General features: G+C 40.4%; 1 protein-coding gene across 2 annotated transcripts in view; it reads right to left on the reverse strand.

Moving 5' to 3' along the window:
• The window catches only part of nudC (nuclear distribution C, dynein complex regulator), a 404,242-nt gene that overhangs the window by 355,611 nt on the left and 31,049 nt on the right, over positions 1 to 17,582 (reverse strand). For both annotated transcript variants that reach the window (XM_071672093.1, XM_071672092.1), the window contains exons 4-5: positions 16,548 to 16,751; positions 12,806 to 12,961 (exon numbers count right to left, since the gene is read on the reverse strand). In XM_071672093.1, the coding sequence (XP_071528194.1) occupies positions 12,806 to 12,961; positions 16,548 to 16,751 (360 nt within the window). The remainder of the gene's footprint in view (positions 1 to 12,805; positions 12,962 to 16,547; positions 16,752 to 17,582) is intronic.

Here is a 17,582-nt window from a genome sequence, read left to right on the forward strand (position 1 = left end):
TTCAAATCACCCATCACTATACCCAGTCTCGTGCATCACAACTACTAACACACTCACTCATCTGCTCCCAAAACACTTGCCTCTCATGATGTTTCTTCTCATGCCCAGGTGCATATGTACCAATAATCACCCATCTCTCTCCATCAACCTTCAGTTTTACCCATATCAATCTAGAGTTTACTTTCTTACACTCTATCACACACTCCCACCACTCCTGTTTCAGGAGTAGTGTTACTCCTTCCCTTGCTCTTGTCCTCTCACTAACCCCTGACTTTACTCCCAAGACATTCCCAAACCACTCCTCCCCTTTACCCTTGAGCTTCGTTTCACTCAGAGCCAAAACATCCAGGTTCCTTTCCTCAAACATACTACCTATCTCTCCTTTTTTCTCATCTTGGTTACATCCACACACATTTAGACACCCCAATCTGAGCCTTCGAGGAGGATGAACACTCCCCGTGTGACTCCTTCTTCTGTTTCCCCTTTTAGAAAATCAAAATACAAGGACAGGGAACATAAATGTCCACACACGCACATATACATACCTATACATTTCAACGTATACATATATAAACATACAAAGACATATACATATATACACATGTACGTAATTCATACTTGCTGCCTTTATTCATTCCCGTCACTGCCCCGCCACACATAAAATGACAACCCCATCTCCCCGCATATGTGCGAGGTAGCGCTAGGAAAAGACAACAAAGGCCACATTCGTTTACACTCAGTCTCTAGCTGTCATGTATAATGCACCGAAACCACAGCTCCCTTTCCACATCCAAGCCCCACAAAATTTTCCATGGTTTACCCCAGACACTTCACATGCCCTAGTTCTCACACCAACTCTCATTTGCCCTCTTTTTCACCTCTCGCACATTTCTCTTGACCTCCTGCCTCTTTCTTTTATAAATCTACCAGTCCTTTGCATTATTTCCCTGCAAAAATCGTCTAAAAGCCTCTCTCTTCTCTTTCACTAATAATCTTACTTCTTCATCCCATCACTCATTACCCTTTCTAATCTACCCACCTCCCAAGCTTCTCATGCCACAAGCATCTTTAGCGCAAGCCATCACTGCTTCCCTAGATACATCCCATTCTTCCCCCACTCCCTTTACGTCCTTTGCTCTAACCTTTTTCCATTCGGCACTCAGTCTCTCCTGGTACTTCCTCACACAAGTCTCCTTCCCAAGCTCACTTACTCTCACTACTCTCTTCACTCCAACATTCTCTCTTCTTTTCTGAAAACCTCTACAAATCTTCACCTTTGCCTCCACAAGATAATGATCAGACATCCCTCCAGTTGCATCTCTCAGCACATTAACATTAACATATCACCTAATATACATACTATAAATAAGAAACTGGTCGAGGTGGTGTGCAAAGTGAGAGGGTTAGGGAAAATGATTTGGTAAACAGAGAAGAGGTAGTAAAAGCTTTGCGAAAGATGAAAGCCGGCAAGGCAGCAGGTTTGGATGGTATCGCAGTGGAATTTATTAAAAAAGGGGGTGACTGTATTGTTGACTGGTTGGTAAGGTTATTTAATGTATGTATGACTCATGGTGAGGTGCCTGAGGATTGGCGGAATGCGTGCATAGTGCCATTGTACAAAGGCAAAGGGGATAAGAGTGAGTGCTCAAATTACAGAGGTATAAGTTTGTTGAGTATTCCTGGTAAATTATATGGGAGGGTATTGATTGAGAGGGTGAAGGCATGTACAGAGCATCAGATTGGGGAAGAGCAGTGCGGTTTCAGAAGTGGTAGAGGATGTGTGGATCAGGTGTTTGCTTTGAAGAATGTATGTGAGAAATACTTAGAAAAGCAAATGGATTTGTATGTAGCATTTATGGATCTGGAGAAGGCATATGATAGAGTTGATAGAGATGCTCTGTGGAAGGTATTAAGAATATATGGTGTGGGAGGCAAGTTGTTAGAAGCAGTGAAAAGTTTTTATCGAGGATGTAAGGCATGTGTACGTGTAGGAAGAGAGGAAAGTGATTGGTTCTCAGTGAATGTAGGTTTGCGGCAGGGGTGTGTGATGTCTCCATGGTTGTTTAATTTGTTTATGGATGGGGTTGTTAGGGAGGTAAATGCAAGAGTCCTGGAAAGAGGGGCAAGTATGAAGTCTGTTGGGGATGAGAGAGCTTGGGAAGTGAGTCAGTTGTTGTTCGCTGATGATACAGCGCTGGTGGCTGATTCATGTGAGAAACTGCAGAAGCTGGTGACTGAGTTTGGTAAAGTGTGTGGAAGAAGAAAGTTAAGAGTAAATGTGAATAAGAGCAAGGTTATTAGGTACAGTAGGGTTGAGGGTCAAGTCAATTGGGAGGTGAGTTTGAATGGAGAAAAACTGGAGGAAGTGAAGTGTTTTAGATATCTGGGAGTGGATCTGGCAGCGGATGGAACCATGGAAGCGGAAGTGGATCATAGGGTGGGGGAGGGGGCGAAAATTTTGGGAGCCTTGAAAAATGTGTGGAAGTCGAGAACATTATCTCGGAAAGCAAAAATGGGTATGTTTGAGGGAATGGTGGTTCCAACAATGTTGTATGGTTGCGAGGCGTGGGCTATGGATAGAGTTGTGCGCAGGAGGATGGATGTGCTGGAAATGAGATGTTTGAGGACAATGTGTGGTGTGAGGTGGTTTGATCGAGTAAGTAACGTAAGGGTAAGAGAGATGTGTGGAAATAAAAAGAGCGTGGTTGAGAGAGCAGAAGAGGGTGTTTTGAAATGGTTTGGGCACATGGAGAGAATGAGTGAGGAAAGATTGACCAAGAGGATATATGTGTCGGAGGTGGAGGGAACGAGGAGAAGAGGGAGACCAAATTGGAGGTGGAAAGATGGAGTGAAAAAGATTTTGTGTGATCGGGGCCTGAACATGCAGGAGGGTGAAAGGAGGGCAAGGAATAGAGTGAATTGGAGCGATGTGGTATACAGGGGTTGACGTGCTGTCAGTGGATTGAATCAAGGCATGTGAAGCGTCTGGGGTAAACCATGGAAAGCTGTGTAGGTATGTATATTTGCGTGTGTGGACGTGTGTATGTACATGTGTATGGGGGGGGGGGTTGGGCCATTTCTTTCGTCTGTTTCCTTGCGCTACCTCGCAAACGCGGGAGACAGCGACAAAGTATAAAAAAAAAAAAAAAAAAAAAAAAAAAATGCCTTACTAATTACATCAAAATAAATCAGCCTCAGTGTAGAATCAAAGCTGACATACTAAAAATGAAAAATGCAAGTTTTGAATAATAAACACTGTATATCTTGCTGTACATCTCAGGTAGTGTCCCTTATGCTTTCAGTGAGTCTCCAAGATCCCTAAAAGTTAGACACATCCAACCCCTTGCCATCTACCTATTCATCCACCTACTCAGCAGTTATCAACTACAGTTCAGTGTGGGTTCACCCCTCTACCAACCAGTCACCTCAATTCAGCAGTGATTTCATAAAACTGGCCACGAAATTGGCTGTGTCACCCTAGTGGCAGATACCACTGGTTTATAAGAATAGATTTATAAAAGAGATGGAAAGGCAGGACAGGAGGTAGCAAACTGGAAATCTGCTAATTTGATACTGCCCCAGATAGGCACACTACTTTATTCTACAGAACTCACCTTTATCTCCATGCATGGTTTGTTCCATGAAGTTCAAGAGCATACAAACAAGAAGGAAGAAGTTTAAAAAACTTATCAACAAAGATGACAGTTATGTTAATAATGGCTACCTCGATGGTTAACCTGTAACATTTTAGCAAGCCTGTGCCCAATGTCACATACAGTTGATCTTTGATGTCTAGAGTAAGGCATTATTAAAAAAAAAAGTGTTTGAGGAATGCTAAGGACCATCAGGAAAATGTTCCTCAGAAAAGCCAGAATGGAAGATATATTCCTCAATTCACTGGCTCTTAGAAACATGCCACAATGGGCCAACAAAACACAAATCTTAGTCCTAGATGGGATGATCCTTGCTAAGCAGAGCTTCTAGCATTCTTTAAAACATCTAAATAATATATGGTGATCTCAATGAATTCTCACAAATTTAATAGGGCATCAGGCATGATATTATCAAGCAGAAGTTTTCCAAATAATCATCAAAGTTTACAAATATTAGCCTTCACTTGATTCACTCAGCTTGCACACTGAATGTATCTTACTAACTTTCCTTCCAGCACCGAGGAGTACCAGTAAAAGTTTTCATAAAACACTGCAGTGCTAAATCAAAAAAAAAATCTTCTACTAAAGATGATTAATGCAGACAGCATACCTAAATCTATCAAGATATATGACACTAAAGAATGTTCAAGAGATGGGGCCTCATATGTGTGAAACTCCTTCCCCACAGAGTACAAACAGGTAACTGCTAAATAGGTAATCATAAGTTCAACCCCTTGAAAACTCCCACTTAGGTTGTAAAGGGAGAGCAATGCTCCTTAATCACAACCTCAAGTAAGTCCAGAAAGGTTCATCCCAAGTCAAATGACAGGCAACAATACAACTTGAGTCTTATCATGAAAAGGGGAGATAAGAATTCTGATATTTCAGAAGAATTCTTAATCTTGAGAGAGCAGCAGAAATGTCATCCAGACACTGAAACTGCATCGAGCAGTACAAAAATCACAAGGAATTTTATCTTATACATTCACCAAATTTCAGACTATAAGGGCATTTGAAAAAGTCTATTCTTATAAATTCCAAAACCCAGCACTTTAATTCTGGGATCCTGCTGCAGGGTGAAAAGATCTAAGAAAATTGCAGTATCAGTCAAGGAAATTCCTAGTTTTAAAAGTGTCTTTCCCACATTGGGGCTACCAGTCATTAAACCATAAGAAACAATTAGTTTCAGGAGAACACACCCTAAATGATTACTGGAAGATGTAAATTTGGTTAAAACACTTCCAATCCACAATCAGGGCATCCAGTGCTATTGCTCCTTTATAAAACAACAGATATAAGTAAGTACCAGGGCATTCACTGCAGAGATGAAGAGATCCACCTGAGAAGCCTTCCTCAATGAAAGGAGCCACAGGAATATGACTAACCCTATACACAATTCTGTATCATGAAAATTACCATGATGGAGCATTGGCTCATTCAAGCAGGTATTTGAAAGACAAAAAGCATTGAGAAACGGGTTTGTAAACTGCTGAGGAGGAAAGTTTCAATTTAGTTCTAATAAGGAAAGGGACCTGCAAGGGTTATTCATGAAGCAATGGAGTGCTACCAAGATGTCTTAAAGAGACAGAAAGTCACATCCTAGATTATGATAGAACATCAGAAAAGCATCCAGTAGGGGCAAAGGAATGGCAAAGTTGCTCTTCCAGGGAAAAGAGCTGGAATAATGGCAGAAACCTATTGTGCTGACCATGCTCTGTTTGGAAGCACCAATATTACTGACTTGCTGACTTTAATGGAGCTAGGATTTTACAACCACTCTCTTATCTACAGTACTGTAAATGGTCTAAACAACCTGATTCTGCAAACATGAAAAGCAACATCAAAAAAGGATGCACATAATAGCATACAGTGAAATGCCTCTAAATGATCATTTTACAAGGCGATAACAGCCTGTCATCTACATTCTTGCCTTATTCTAACACAAAAGAATTCATACACCAACAGACTGTTGGGTCCTTTCCAGGCAGTTTGTCATAAGGAAGATGGTTTACTATCTTATTCCACAGAGTGGTTTCCATGAGGTTACTACCTACAGAAGTGACATTAACTGGATGATAATTTCTAGGCAGTGATCTATTACCATTCTTAAAAATGGGTGTTACATTAGTGAGCTCCCATTCCTGGAAACTTCCCAAAGGAAAGTGACTTAAAGAAAAGAGCAGTTAAGGATTTAACTGTCTCACTCTTAACCTTTTTCATTGCACTCAGATAAAACTTATTTGGGCCTGCTGTTTTATTTCCTTTCATTCCATTTTGTGCTATGTCAATATGTAACAAAACATTTTCCTTTCTTAGGAAGGGAACTGGGTTTAGGACATGAGTTCTCTCTTCAATTATAAATATGGATGCAAAAATGTCAGTAAAATATTTGCCAAGTCTTCGTTGTCTTGAAACAAGTCAACATTTTTCATATTAATGGATTAACTGACGGGATAATGACTCTCTTGCTTCTAATATATCCTTAAAACTTTTTAAGGTTTCTCTTGCTATCTGCAACAATATATGGTTTATAGTGACATTTACTCTGTGTAAATCTCTTACTTTCTCTTTGAAGATCTACATAATTTGCTCTACAATGATGGTTACTGGTCTCTTTAATTTCTTAATAAGCTGTTTTCTAAGACAACAAATACTTGGTAACGTCATAGTTCCACTATTCTGGTTTCTCTTTGGAAAAAGACTGTCTACTAAACAGAGAACCATGTGTATCCAAACACTGCTTTTGAACAATTTACAGAAGCTCTTCTAACAAATGTCCAACTCATTTTCATTTATGATATCATCCCACATCTGCCTGTCAAGAGAAATGTGAAAATCTTTAAAATTTTCAAGTAAAATACCTATATTTTTTTGTGTGTGACTCTGATGTTGACTAGCATTACAGGCTTAAGTGAAAAGTAGTTTTCTGATGATCATTTGCACTAAGATTTCCCCAGCTGCAACATCTTAAACAAAATCCTCACGTGTTCTTGACAAGAGTAGGTTTTTTCCGCAGCTGCAACATCTTAAACAAAATCCTCATGTGTTCTTGTCAAGAGTAAGTTTCTCAATCAATTGCATTAGGGCACTAACAAAATTTTCTCTAGGTAGAGCCCATTTGCAGAGCTACCTGACAAGGATTTCCCCACTTGGATACTGTTGATAATGGCATGTTAAAATCTTCAGCTATGATAAAAAATGTGTTCATTACTGATCTTTGCTATCTGATCACAAAGTCTTTTGTCTAACTCTGGTGTTTGTGTTGGGGACCTATACACTAATCCTAGTTATTTTCTTAAGAAACTCAACTTCACTATCTACAAAAAATTACAAATGATTTTATCAGAAGCTAACATTTTTCAGATGAACCTTAACAAAGAGCAAGACAACACCACCAACTCTATTTTCCCTATCATTGTTAAAAAGAGCATACCCAGAAATTCCATATTTCGAGAAGAAATCCGTTTTTAATTATTTTTTTTTTTTATTATACTTTGTCGCTGTCTCCCGCGTTTGCGAGGTAGCGCAAGGAAACAGACGAAAGAAATGGCCTAACCCCCCCCCCCCATACACATGTATATACATACGTCCACACACGCAAATATACATACCTACACAGCTTTCCATAGGTTTACCCCAGACGCTTCACATGCCTTGATTCAATCCACTGACAGCACGTCAACCCCGGTATACCACATTGCTCCAATTCACTCTATTCCTTGCCCTCCTTTCACCCTCCTGCATGTTCAGGCCACGATCACACAAAATCTTTTTCACTCCATCTTTCCACCTCCAATTTGGTCTCCCTCTTCTCCTCGTTCCCTCCACCTCCGACACATATATCCTCTTGGTCAATCTTTCCTCACTCATTCTCTCCATGTGCCCAAACCACTTCAAAACACCCTCTTCTGCTCTCTCAACCACGCTCTTTTTATTTCCACACATCTCTCTTACCCTTACGTTACTCACTCGATCAAACCACCTCACACCACACATTGTCCTCAAACATCTCATTTCCAGCACATCCATCCTCCTGCGCACAACTCTATCCATAGCCCATGCCTTGCAACCATACAACATTGTTGGAACCACTATTCTTCAAACATACCCATTTTTGCTTTCCGAGATAATGTTCTCGACTTCCACACATTCTTCAAGGCCCCCAGAATTTTCGCCCCCTCCCCCACCCTATGATCCACTTCCGCTTCCATGGTTCCATCCGCTGCCAGATCCACTCCCAGATATCTAAAACACTTCACTTCCTCCAGTTTTTCTCCATTCAAACTCACCTCCCAATTGACTTGACCCTCAACCCTACTGTACCTAATAACCTTGCTCTTATTCACATTTACTCTTAACTTTCTTCTTCCACACACTTTACCAAACTCAGTCACCAGCTTCTGCAGTTTATCACACGAATCAGCCACCAGCGCTCTATCATCAGCGAACAACAACTGACTCACTTTCCCAAGCTCTCTCATCCCCAACAGACTTCATACTTGCCCCTCTTTCCAAAACTCTTGCATTTACCTCCCTAACAACCCCATCCATAAACAAATTAAACAACCATGGAGACATCACACACCCCTGCCGCAAACCTACATTCACTGAGAACCAATCACTTTCCTCTCTTCCTACACGTACACATGCCTTACATCCTCGATAAAAACTTTTCACTGCTTCTAACAACTTGCCTCCCACACCATATATTCTTAATACCTTCCACAGAGCATCTCTATCAACTCTATCATATGCCTTCTCCAGATCCATAAATGCTACATACAAATACATTTGCTTTTCTAAGTATTTCTCACATACATTCTTCAAAGCAAACACCTGATCCACACATCCTCTACCACTTCTGAAACCACACTGCTCTTCCCCAATCTGATGCTCTGTACATGCCTTCACCCTCTCAATCAATACCCTCCCATATAATTTACCAGGAATACTCAACAAACTTATACCTCTGTAATTTGAGCACTCACTCTTATCCCCTTTGCCTTTGTACAATGGCACTATGCACGCATTCCGCCAATCCTCAGGCACCTCACCATGAGTCATACATACATTAAATAACCTTACCAACCAGTCAACAATACAGTCACCCCCTTTTTTAATAAATTCCACTGCAATACCATCCAAACCTGTTGCCTTGCCGGCTTTCATCTTCTGCAAAGCTTTCACTACCTCTTCTCTGTTTAACAAATCATTTTCCCTAACCCTCTCACTTTGCACACCACCTCGACCAAAACACCCTATATCTGCCACTCTATCATCAAACACATTCAACAAACCTTCAAAATACTCACTCCATCTCCTTCTCACATCACCACTACTTGTTATCACCTCCCCATTTGCGCCCTTCACTGAAGTTCCCATTTGCTCCCTTGTCTTATGCACTTTATTTACCTCCTTCCAGAACATCTTTTTATTCTCCCTAAAATTTAATGATACTCTCTCACCCCAACTCTCATTTGCCCTTTTTTTCACCTCTTGCACCTTTCTCTTGACCTCCTGTCTCTTTCTTTTATACATCTCCCACTCAATTGCATTTTTTCCCTGCAAAAATCGTCCAAATGCCTCTCTCTTCTCTTTCACTAATACTCTTACTTCTTCATCCCACCACTCACTACCCTTTCTAATCAACCCACCTCCCACTCTTCTCATGCCACAAGCATCTTTTGCGCAATCCATCACTGATTCCCTAAATACATCCCATTCCTCCCCCACTCCCCTTACTTCCATTGCTCTCACCTTTTTCCATTCTGTACTCAGTCTCTCCTGGTACTTCCTCACACAGGTCTCCTTCCCAAGCTCACTTACTCTCACCACCCTCTTCACCCCAACATTCACTCTTCTTTTCCGAAAACCCATACAAATCTTCACCTTAGCCTCCACAAGATAATGATCAGACATCCCTTCAGTTGCACCTCTCAGCACATTAACATCCAAAAGTCTCTCTTTCGCACGCCTGTCAATTAACACGTAATCCAATAATGCTCTCTGGCCATCTCTCCTACTTACATAAGTATACTTATGTATATCGCGCTTTTTAAACCAGGTATTCCCAATCATCAGTCCTTTTTCAGCACATAAATCTACAAGCTCTTCACCATTTCCATTCACAACACTGAACACCCCATGTATACCAATTATTCCCTCAACTGCCACATTACTCACCTTTGCATTCAAATCACCCATCACTATAACCCGGTCTCGTTTTTAATATCTAACCAATATTCCAGAGTACATATCAATAAGAAGAGTATGGTTGAGAGAGCTGAAGAGTGTGTGCTGAAATGGGTAGACACATATGGAGAGAATGCATGAATAGAGGTTGACAACGAGGATATAAGTATCAGAAGTGGAGAGAAAAGAGGAAGGCCAAACTGGATACGGAAGGATAGAGTGAATAAGGATGATGTACGGCTTAAATGGAATAGAGTGAACTGCAGCAATATAGAATACAGAGGGCAATGTGATGTCAATGGACTGAACCAGACCATATGAAATGATATGGGAAACCATGGGAAGGTCTACAGGGCCTGGATAAGGATATGGAACTGTGGGTTCAGTGCAACACACATGACAGCTGGAGAATGGATGTGAGCAAACAGAGCCAATAAATTATTTGGAAGCCTACTTCATGAAAACTAACAACATATAAGCATCAAAAATTTTCCTCCCCTTTCACTCTGCTAAAATCAGGCAACAATATCAGCAACCAAAAATCAAAAAACAATTCTGTGAGTCAATATAGATTGAGCAAAAAGTCCTGACAACTTGATCTTTCCTGTATCTAATAATAGTACAGGTTGTAAATGAGTTGCTACTGAATCCATTCCCATAATAAGTAATCCCAACAAAAACACCATAAAGTCTGGTAATTTTACTGCAATTTTACAACCACCCTCCTGCTATAAGATACTACTCATGTCATCTTTAACTGCTTCCATTATATGAAATGTACTTCATACTTAAAAGTCTTGAGATTATTGACAAATATACTCAAATTCTCTAATCCTGAAGAGAAGAAATATGCTACATCACTGCACTTCTCTTAGCTATTCAGTATTCTCAAAGATAGACTGTCATCTCCACTCATGCTTCCATACTATAAAACACTAAATACCTCCAATGCTAACAAGTAATAGCTATTCCCCTGGCATCCTCACCTAAAATATCTCTCCTCACTCATTGCATTTCTTTATTTCTTTCAAGGATTAATTCCTCCTTTAAGGACTTTCAACCATATTAATCTTTTTTGTTCTTGATCGCTGTTTCTCATATCAGCAAAGTAGGGTAAGGGACTGACAAAGAAAGGCCGCAGTCACCCACATCTCTACTCTGGATGTCATATGCAATGCCCATAACCACAGCCAGCCCTCTACCCATAACCAGGCCCCCCAGGCTTTTCCATACTTTACCCAGGTAGCTTCACACACCCTGATTCAGTCCATCAACAGTAAGTCACCAACTGCATACCACATCATTCCAATCCACAATTCCACACACATCTTTCACCATTATGCATGCTTAGGCCCCAATTACTCAAAATCTTTTTCAAACCATGTTTCCATCTCCAATTTAGTCTCCCCTTTCTCCTTGTCACCTCTACTTCTAAAACATATCCTCCTTGTCAACCTCTTCTCACTCACTCTCTCTCTCCATATGTCCAAACCACTACAGCACACCCTCTTCAGCTCTCTCAACCACACTCTACCCATTACCACACCACTCTCTGACACTTTTACTAGATACTTTATTAACCTATCTCACACTACATACTATCCTCAAATACTTCATTTCTAACATTACCATTCTCCAAAGAACTTAATCTGTAGCCCATGCCTCACATCCATGCAACATTGCTGAGACTACTATCGCTTCATACCCATATTTGCCCAGCCAAATAATGGAACATTGTTCAATGCTCCCAGAACCTTCGCATACTCACCCACTTCCTCTCTCATGATTCTGCTCTCAGATATCTAAAACATTTCACTTCCTCCTAATTTTCTCCATTCAAACTCACACCTTAACAAACCTCTCCCTCTACCCTACTAAAACTAATAACCTTGCTTTTATTCACACTTGCTCTCAACTTCCTTCTTTCAACACTTTCTCAAACGCGGTTACCAACTTCTGCAGTTTCTCATGTGAATTTACCCACAGTGCTCTTTTCCCAGCAAACAACAGTTGACTCACTTCCCAAAACCCCCTCATCCCCTATAGACTGCATACTTGCCCCTCTCACCAAAACCCTTGCATTTACCTCCCTCACCACCCCATCTATAAACAAATCAAACAACCATGGTGATATCACACACACCTGCTGCAGACCAGCCTCCATTTGTAACCACTCACTCCCCTGTCTTCCTACTTGTACACATGCCTAACACCTTCATAAACACTTCTCACTGCTTCTAGCAGCTTCCTTCCCATACCATTTCTACTTAATATCTTTCACAAGGCATCTCTATCAACCCAATCATATGTTTTCTCCAAGTCCACAAATGCCACATACAAACCCATCTGTTTGTCTCAGTATTTCTTAAACACATTTTTTAAAGCAAACTCCTCATCCACACATCCTCTACCACTTCTGAAACCACACTGTTCCTCCCCAATCTGATTATCTGTACAAGTCTTCATCCTTTCAATCACCACTCTCTCATACAACTTTGCATGAACTCCATATAAACCTATACCTCTGTAGTTTGAACACATATCTCTGTCCCCATTGCCTTCATATATGAGCACTATACATGCCCTCCCCAATTGTCAGATACCTCACATGATCCATAAATACAATGAAAATCCTAACTACCCAATCAACAACACAGTCACCTCTTTTTTTCTGAAACTCAATTGCAATACCATCTACTCTAGCTGACTTCCTGCATTTTACTTCATGCAAGGCTTCACCACCTTTTTCTCTTCAAAAAACCAGTCTCCATGACATTCTGACTTCTCATCAATTTCTAAACCCTTCTCTAATTCAACATATCTTAAATCATTCAATGCATGTTCTGCTGACATAATATTTTGCCAAAAGCTGCCCAGTATTTCTTTACCAATTACCATTCTACATTTGCAAACAATGATAAAATTGTGGACAAAAAAGGAGCAAAATTTTTCACATTTACCTCAACTTCCTGCAGTGTTTGTGTCCACCGGTACTTGTCCAAATCACAGCCATTCCCTGCATTTGGTTTAATCTTTCCTTTACTATTCTCATCATCCTCATCATCTCCATCATCCACTTTCTCTTCTTTTTCAGGCTGCACAGTCATAGCAGAGTCCTGAAAAACAGAAAAAGATAAAATATATCAAATCCATATCCCGTACGAGATAGCTGCTGAATTTCAATCTACAATAAAAATATTCTTGATAACCTACATGTTGTGTCATAATGTGTCAGCATAAATAATGTCAAAATAGGTGTGCATATTGATAAAAATTGCACACAGAGGCTAATTTGTACACTGCAGTAAAAAGATAACCCTATGTTTGCCCTGACTGCCTTCCACTTGGTTCATGTGGGTTGTAAAAGCTAATCAGTAGCCTTAAACCATGTGTCCTTTTGTACAATAAAAAACCTCTAAAAATACCTAAAGTACTCCTTCGTATTTTTGCTTTTTATAAAAAGGCACATCCAATATCCATTTCATCCATCATTCAAACATGATTTATGCTTCTACACCTACATCACTGTTAACTCTAACTGCTCTCTACCTGGATCTCATAGCTTATAAATATCATTAACTTTGCATGGTGTGTCCCTTTAATATCCGTTCCTCTATCTCTATGAAAAGACTCATCTAATATCCACTTTTTCATCATTTAAGAAAGGTGACTTATGGAGAATCTTCACTAAATTCTTCAGTTGTAAGTAATTTCTGAGTAAATACTCAAAAAATATTTCTGTATGAGGCAAGACAAAATCAAGGGGTATAAAATCAAGCTTGTTAAACAGAAGAGATGGTTAAATGGAAAAATAGTAAGGAAGAGCTGATGTGTGACATGAGATGTAAAAAGAATTGTGACAGCAATATGTGAGGACTAGGTTATCAACTACTGTGTATGACAATAAAAAAAGTCCTTCAAAATCTAAGAAGTCACCCTATAGGCCAAGTCTAAAATGTGAATGTCAAATTCTAGGCCATTCTAAGGTGAATGACATCGACACCCATGAAGAAAAACAATCCTCAAGTCGCTCCAAATAATGAAAACCTCCGAATGCAAGAGGACTGCAGGTGAGTAGGTGAAATACACCTGTACTATTGTAGATCCAGTTGACTAATGAAAATGATGTTTATATTAACTGTTTATTACTTATCTGTATGCTCTTATCAAACTTGTCCACTGTTTCCCACAGTAATCAGGTAGTGCTAGGGACAGACGAAGAAAAGTTCTCATACAATCACATCCATTCTTTAGTTGTCATGTGTAATGCACCAAAACCAAAGCCATCTGTCAACAACCAGGGCCCACAGATCATTCTAGGGTTTCTCTCAGCTGCTTCATATGCTCTGTATACAAGTAGGAAAAGACAGTGAATGGTTCCAAGTGAAGGTTGGTCTGCAGTAGGATTGTGTAATCTCACAATGGTTCTTCAATTTGTTTATGGATGGGATGGTGAGAGAGGTAAATGCAAGAGTCTTGGAAAGAGGGATGAGTATGCAGTTGGTGACTGAACTTGGAAGTGTGTGTGAAAGGAGAATGTTGAGAGTCAATGTGAATAAAAGCAAGGTTATCAGATTTAGCAGAATTGAGGGACAGGTGGGCTGGGATGTGAGTTTGAATGAAGAAAAAACAGAGGAAGTGAAGTGCTGTAAATATCTGGGAATAACCAACCAGTCAATAACACAGTCACCCCCTTTTTCAATAAATTCCACTGCAATATCATCCAAACCCGCCACCTTGCTGGCTTTCATCTTCCGCAAAGCTTTCACTACCTCTTCTCTGTTTACCAAATCATTCTCCCTAACCCTCTCATTTTGCGCACCACCTTGACCAAAACACCCTATATCTGCCACTCTATCGTCTAACACATTCAGCAAACCTTCAAAATACTCACTCCATCTCCTTCTCACATCACCACTACTTGTTATTACCTCCCCATTAGCCCCCTTCACCGATGTTCCCATTTGCTCTCTCGTCTTACGCACTTTATTTACCTCCTTCCAAAACATCTTTTTCTTTCTTTCTTTCGTACTATTCACCATTTCCCGCGATAGCGAGGTAGCATTAAGAACAGAGAACTGGGCCTTTGAGGGAATATCCTCACCTGGCCCCATTCTCTGTTCCTTCTTTTGGAAAATTGAAAAAAAAACGAGAGGGGAGGATTTCCAGCCACCCGCTCTCTCCCCTTTTAGTCGCCTTCTACGACACGCAGGGAATACGTGGGAAGTATTCTTTCTCCCCTATCCCCAGGGATAAACATCTTTTTATAATCCCTAAAATCTAATAATACTCTCTCACCCCAACTCTAATTTGCCCTCTTTTTCACCTCTTGCACCTTTCTCTTGATATAATGCCACTTTCTTTTATACATCTCCCAGTCATTTGCACTATTTCCCTGCTTAAAATCGTCCAAATGCCTCTCTCTTCTCTTTCACTAATAATCTTACTTCATCATCCCACCACTCACTACCCTTTCTAATATGCCCACCTCCCACGCTTCTCATACCACAAGCATCTTTTGCGCAAGCCATCACTGCTTCCCTAAATACATCCCATTCTTCCCCCACTCCCTTTATGCCCTTTGCTCTCACCTTTTTCCATTCTGCACTCGCCTCTCCTGGTACTTCCTCACACAAGTCTCCTTTCAGAGCTCACTTACTCTCACCACTCTCTTCATCCCAACATTCTCTCTTCTTTTCTAAAAACCTCTGCAAATCTTCACCTTTGCCTCCACAAAATAATGATCAGACATCCCTCCAGTTGCACCTCTCAGCACATTAACATCCAAATGTCTCTCTTTCACGCGCCTATCAATTAACACATAATCCAATAATGTTCTCTGGCCATCTCTCCTACTTACATATGCATACTTACGTATATCTCTCTTTTTAAACCAGGTATTCCCAATTATCAGTCCTTTTTCAGCACAAATCTACAAGATCTTCACCATTTCCATTTACAACACTGAACACCCTATGTACACCAATTATTCCCTCAACTGCCACATTAATCACCTTCGCATTCAAATCACCCATCACTATAAGTTGGTCTCATGCATCAAAACTGCCAACACACTCACTGAGCTGCTCCCAATACGCTTGCCTCTCATGATCTTTCTTCTCCTGCCCAGGTGCAAGGGCACCAATAATCAACCATCTCTCTCCATCCACTTTCAGTTTTACCCATATCAGTCTAGAGTTTACTTCCTTACACTCTATCACATGCTCCCACAACTCCTGTTTCAGGAGTAGTGCTACCCCTTCCCTTGCTCTTGTCCTCTCACCAACCCCTGACTTTACTCCCAAAACATTCCCAAACCACTCTTCCCCTTTACCCTAGAGCTTCGTTTCACTTAGAGCCAAAATATTCAGGTTCCTTTCCTCAAACATACTACCTCTCTCTCCTTTTTTCTCATCTTGGTTACATCCACACATATTTAGACACCCCAGTCTGAGCCTTAGGGGAGGATGAGCACTCTCCGTGTGACTCCTTCTTCTGTCTCCCCTTTTAGAAAGTTAAAATACAAGAAGGGGAGTGTTTCTAGTCGCCCACTCCCGTCCCCTATAGTTGCCTTCTATGACATGTGGAGAATGCGTGGGAAGTATTCTTTCTCCCCTATCCCCAGGGATAGGAAAAAAGTATAAAGAAAATAATATATATAAATATATATATATGAGAAGATACTCTCTGTCAAGTTCTTACCTTAGATAAACTTTTTTCTAATTCATTGGCCTCTTCCTCAGTCAGTTCTTTAATTTTAGGTTCATATGACGCTTTGACACTCTCCATTTCCTTCTTTTTCATCTTCTCCTGTTTTCTCCGCTCCATCTCTTCATATTCAGCTTTCTTCTTGTCTCTCTCAGCAAATGCTAAGTTCTGATATTTCTTAAATTTCTCCATTACCATCTGCAAACACATCATCAAATATTAGCACACTCAGCCTCCAAAGGGTAACACCACAATAACTGGTCACCTTTGACAAGGCTGTTTCATAAAAATAAAGTAATCTGTCATCAAGGTCTTCTTGTTCAAAGAAACTTAAAAGAAATGATATGGTGAGAGTAAGTGAGCTTGGAAAAGAGATTTGTGTGAAGAAATACCAGGAGAGATTGAGTGTAGAATGGCAAAAGGTGAAAGTAAAAAAAAGCTAGGGGAGTGGATGAGTAAAGAGAGGTATTTAGAGAATCAGTGCTGGCCTGTGTGAGAAAAGTGTATGGAGGGCAGAAGGTGTGAGAGGGGTAGGTGAAAGAGGGTACTCAGTGGTGAGATGACTATGGAAAGCTGATAATGAAAGAGAAAAGAGAGATGTACAGGGGAAAAAAAGGAGTAATTTGTAGATGTACATGGGTAAGCAGCAAGAAGTAAAGAGAAAAGAGCAGGGGCTGAGAAACAGGGCAAATGAGAGTTGAGGTGAGCAAGTATAAGCAAACTTGAGGGAGAAAATGTTTTGGAAGGAAGTTAATAGTGAAAATACAAGAAAACATATGAGAACATTAAAGGAAGGGGGCATATGGGAAAGTGGTAACAGGTAGTAATAAGGTGATAAGGATATGGAGTGACTATTTTAAGGGACTGTTGAATGAATCTGATGACAGGGTGGAGGTGTACGGTGTATGGGTCAGGGAGTCATGCAAAGCAAGAGTCATGGTAAGTGCTTTGGTGATGAAAGATGTGGTGAAAGCCTTGAATAAGATGAAACATCACAAAGTGGCTAGAGTGGATGGTATTGCAGATAAA

The sequence above is a fragment of the Panulirus ornatus genome, chromosome 17, assembly GCF_036320965.1.
Source record: "Panulirus ornatus isolate Po-2019 chromosome 17, ASM3632096v1, whole genome shotgun sequence".
Lineage (NCBI taxonomy): Eukaryota > Metazoa > Arthropoda > Malacostraca > Decapoda > Palinuridae > Panulirus > Panulirus ornatus.